Consider the following 5,000-nt stretch of genomic DNA (forward strand, 5'->3'; position numbering starts at 1 on the left):
CCGGAAAACACAACTCGATCATGATATAAACCTCCCACCAAAATTTTATCAGGATCGGATCAAAACCCACGGAGCTATGCTCGGGACAGACAGACAGACACACACCCATAACGAATATAGTGGTCACTTACTGACTCGTGAACCAATATGTGCTGCTTCTTTGCCTGACATTCAGCATTTAAAAGGTTAAGAGCACAGACAATCCCCATAGGTTGGCATCCATGAGGAGCAGGAAATTCCTCCTTTGGAAATGTCCCCGCTGAGTGTGGTGAGAAAGGTGGTGTCATTGTTGTGATGTTGCTGGTACCCAGAATGCCCTAGGAAGTGATGTCAATTCCCCCAAGCTCATTGGCTGTGCTTGTCTCATCTAACAGTTCTGTGTTGTGCGTCATGCATTTGTCTGCATGTCCATGTGTGTGAGATGTGTGGCAGCTCCACCACAAAACTTAGATCCTTGAATTTTTTTTTTAATATAAAACAAACAAAAATAACTAAGGAACACTTTTCCAACCTGTGACATAACCCATCTGTGTAATCTCACCTTTCCTTTGGGGCTCTTCGAATTTGCTGGGTACATGAAGATTCCACCATATTTAATGGTACGATGCACGTCAGCCACCATGGAGCCCACGTAGCGGGCACCATATGGAGCACTGCCGTCCTGCGTAGAAAAGGGAATGCAGTACTCATTGCCACAAAACATGAGCCAATGGGTGACAATATGATGCATAATGATGTAGGTAATGTGGGTAAAAAGCAGACAAGTTTGCTGCCAATGGTAATCTTCATTATCAAAAGGATTTGGTCACACCCTCCCTTATTTAGTGCGAATAAACTTTCGCACTCAAACAAGGAGAGAAAACAAAGAAATGCAACAGAACAAAAGTCTCGGCGATACTAACCTCAGGAAACTTTTTCCGTTGCACGTATTCAGTCACAGCAGGGTCGAAGAATTTGGCATAGCCTTCGTTGAGGCTGAAAATCTTTCCTTTTTTCTTGATCTTTACATTTCTATCCACCAGAATGAACTCACCAATGCCCTTGTGGATGGTGACGGGTGGAGAGAGCAGTGGGGCATGTGCAATCACTTTATCATGCATCTTCGTTTTAGAGCATCACAAACTCATTTTTCTTATTTTTAATCCATTTTCGGTGCCACGTGGCCACGAAGCGCTTGGTACGTACGGGGTCCAGCATGAAGAAGTTTACGCCCTGGCCTGTCGTGAGCGCGACCAAGGTCGCACTGCCATACAAAGCATATCCAGCAGCCGCCATGTTTATTCCGGGCTGGAGGGCATCTTTTTCCGAGGCACTATCGCTTGAACTCTAAAGAAAAAAAAAAGGCAGCACACGGGTTTAAAGGCAACAAAATGATGGCTTGCATTAAACTGTTCTTCTTCTTTTGTCCTACTGTGCTGATGATGGTGCCCCCTACAGGTTAACGCGGTGTTTATAGTAAACAAGCAACTGCGGGCCCTTCTGCTCAAGACATCAATGGCGAATATTCTCCACCACACAAGTCACTGTCCTGTTCATCATGCATTCGTTAGTATTCAGGTAACTGAACAGCGGCGTCCATCTTAACTATTTCCCAATACCACAAAACCCTCTTTTTCGTGAAGATTAATGACTGTTTAAGAGCATCATGGCAACTGGTAATGGAAAAGCAAACAACATTGTAAATATGTCATTGACAACAAACGACGAAAAATGAATAATCACATTTCCCTTGTTTTAAAATTTTTTTTTTTTTTACATCACGAGGTCCTTGGCCCACACAGGAATCTGATGTCTGGTCCCATAACAAACAACTGGGGGCAAAAGCTTGTGGGGGGCATTTGTTGTGTGGGGTTGCATGCAACAATCATCAAGACCTGTCAAACTTTCAGCAGCAAGTCAATTTGCGGTCTGAATTGCATGTGCTAGGTGAACTGCATTCCACACTTTTCCATCAGAGTTGGTAGGTATCAGGACCTCTCTGTTCGATGAACTCGTGGGGTTGGCTAAGCTTGGTTTGTCCTTTCTTGTGAAGTCCAGGTTTCTGAACTCAAATGAAAGAACCACACTGAAAGGTGAAAGATTTTGCTCCACGGTGCTTGACTGTGTATCGTTTAGACTTATCTTGACTCTCTTGAACACAGTGTCTCGCGGCAGGTGCCCTGATCCGTAGGCCACCAATGTGAAACTTGGTGTGCAGTGCACGTCCGTGTAGAAGTTCAGCAGGAATTTTGAGTTGATGAATGTCTTGAAACTCGATACGTTTGCAAGAATTTGGGTACAAACGATTTCCAGGGCTTCGCTTCGATGTTTGCAGTGTGTTAACAGTCCTTAAGCACTTTGTTGAAGTATTCTATCTCCCTGTTTGTTTGTGCGTAATAAATAGAACTACGGCAGTGTTTGATGTTTCTTTCCTGTAGGAATGTTTCAAACTCAGTTGAAACAAACAGGGCCATTGTCAGAGATGAATTCCTGCGGGTTTCCTTCGCAGCGGAATACTGTAGTCAGGAACTTGATGACTGTATCAGAAGTCACTTGGGAAGTAAAGGCTATTTCTGGCCATCTGTTGATGAAGTAGTCAATTAAGGATATGGCGTAGTAAAAGTCCATTAGGGCTTTATCAAGCAGTCCCACGACATCAACGCCAAGTTTTTCCCATGGAGCATTGGGGAAACTAATTGGTTCGGAACGGTGGAACCCGAGTGGCAGCCGGCAGGTGTTTTATCATGCATTTGGCAGGTAATGCATTACTTAATGTCAAGTTCTACTTGAGAGTCTATCCCTGGCCACCAGTACAAGTCTCTGGACCTTCGTTTAATTCTCACAATTCCTTGGTGCATATCATGAGCTTGCCAGATGAACTTGAGTTGAAGTTCTGCATGGACCATCACACGGTGAGTGCCATGACTTGAGTACCCATCACGTAGAACTAGTTCATTCTGAAGGTGAAAGTGAGGAAGTACATTTTGGTCAATGCGCTTTGCATTGTGAGGCTATCCTCTTGAGACGTATTCCAGCACCTTCTGCAGAACAAGGCATACATGAAAAATCATTGAATTGTTTTCGCAAGCACAGCAGAGAAGTCACCGGACACGGGAGCCACCATATTCACATCTGCTTCATGGTAAGGCTCTGTCACGGGAAGTAGAAAGCAGGTTTGTATACAATTTGTTTGTATACAATTTCATAATTGAATGAGAGTAAGCATGCAGATCAATGTGCTTATTCCTGCTCGACCAAGACCTTTCAAAGATGGTAGCGTGATCAGTGGACTACGGTCTGACCGCAGGTAAGTACGCCATTTCTCAGTTGCCCAGACACAGGCAGGTGTTTCCTTTTCTACTGTGGAGTACTTGCGTTCGCATTCTGTGAGTGTGTGTGATGCGGATGCTCCAGTTTCTTCTGTGGAGCCCTCATGAATTTGAGTGAGCACTGCTCCATTCCATAACACCATGCATCCGTGGTCACAATGGTGGACAGAGTAGGGTCAAACAAAGCAAGTGCATGAGTATTGGCAATTAAGTTTTTCACTCTTTCAAAATTAGTATGTGCAGCATCAGTCCAGGAAAAGTCAGCAGTCTTATGCAGTATGGCAAGTGATGTAAGAGCAAGGTATCCCGTCCTCGTTGCCAATGATGTTGCAGAGTAACTAGTAACTGCAGGCCCTTCTGCTCAAGACTTTAGTGGCGAATCTTCTCCATTACATCTTTAACATCACTTCCGGTTCATCATGCATTCATTAGTATTCGTTTAATTGAACAGCGCCAACCATCTTAACTATCTCCCAATACGACAGGCAAGGAATTGTGAGGTTTGTCAAGGTGCAAGCGATAGCAGGCCAACTCTTCAAGAAGGACACCATGGGATCTTTAACGTCCACCAACTAATGCTGGCAGAAGGGACACCAAGTTTAACGTCCATCTGAGGGATGGCACACACATTAAGACAGATTCAGTTGGTAAATCATACAACTCATTTGCTGACCTGAAACCCACTTGTAGGCCATGATACCATCTTTGATAATACTTGTATAGTGATTCAAAAGTTCGTTTAAAATTTTTTTTAAAAGCTCTAACCTTTCGGTAGATGGCAAAAATGGTGCCGATGGACTCCAAGCAGTCGATGTTTGAGGAACCATCAAGCGGATCAAAGCAGACAACGTACTTTCCCTGAGGGGGAGGATGAGGTATCCTGTTTATGAATTAAAAAAACAAAAAATCCCAACAAGGTGAAGAATAGTTTCACCTAAAATCACCAAAACGGTTAAAATCACAATTTGTGATGATGGAAAACACTGAATTCAAAAATACACGATGCTTCATTTGAGCCATGCAATTACAAATATGTCGTCAGGGATTGACCAGGACTGTTTATTCCAGATGAAGGTCAATCTCTGGTTGAAAGGTCATACCCAAAACTTTGCATTTCTCCAAAATACAAGAATAACAATGATAAATAGCAACTAGATAGCTGCTGTCACAAAGTGATCGCCAAGGGTAAGCCTCCCCCGGCGCCGCAATCTAATGATGTTGACGTTCAGCATTTAGTGATGGTATATAAATTAAGAAAATGTGTCCCCATCTACAATCTATCCATAAAACTCAACATCATGAAAATTGGAAGAAAATTATTCAAGTTATGATAAAAAAGTGTTTTTTGTGAATGAGGTCACAATCCGAAAAAAGCAGGTCAAGGACACTAATCAAATATCGGGTGCACAACTTCAGTGCAGGTCCACAGTTATGATGCAATGACATTTTGGAAGGCCAAGCGGTCTTTGAGATTCCACAATGACTAAAATTGAGCGATGACAAAAAAGTTTTTTTTGGGGCTCGTCATTTGACCTTGACCTTTAACTCGGAATGGTATGATGTAAATGAAGCGTAAATGTGTCTTACTCTAAGCTATCTAGAGAGACAAATTTCGTTCTGATCGGACAAGCTTTGGTCGAGTTTTGGTGAAAAATGTTAAAATGTCGAATTGGGTCATGACTTTAAAAATCA

The 5,000-nt window shown here is 42.9% G+C and overlaps 1 protein-coding gene across 1 annotated transcript in view; it reads right to left on the reverse strand.

The window, feature by feature from the left end:
* Positions 1 to 5,000, reverse strand: part of LOC147016975 (fructose-1,6-bisphosphatase 1-like) — a 10,915-nt gene that overhangs the window by 1,028 nt on the left and 4,887 nt on the right. Inside the window, exons 3-6 of the mRNA XM_085846280.1 lie at positions 4,074 to 4,166; positions 1,186 to 1,326; positions 903 to 1,040; positions 542 to 661 (exon numbers count right to left, since the gene is read on the reverse strand). Of these exons, the coding sequence (XP_085702406.1) occupies positions 542 to 661; positions 903 to 1,040; positions 1,186 to 1,326; positions 4,074 to 4,166 (492 nt within the window). The remainder of the gene's footprint in view (positions 1 to 541; positions 662 to 902; positions 1,041 to 1,185; positions 1,327 to 4,073; positions 4,167 to 5,000) is intronic.

The sequence above is a fragment of the Eptatretus burgeri genome, chromosome 11 (genome assembly GCF_056783735.1).
Source record: "Eptatretus burgeri isolate ZD-2024b chromosome 11, Ebu_testis_v1, whole genome shotgun sequence".
Classification (NCBI taxonomy): Eukaryota; Metazoa; Chordata; class Myxini; order Myxiniformes; family Myxinidae; genus Eptatretus; species Eptatretus burgeri.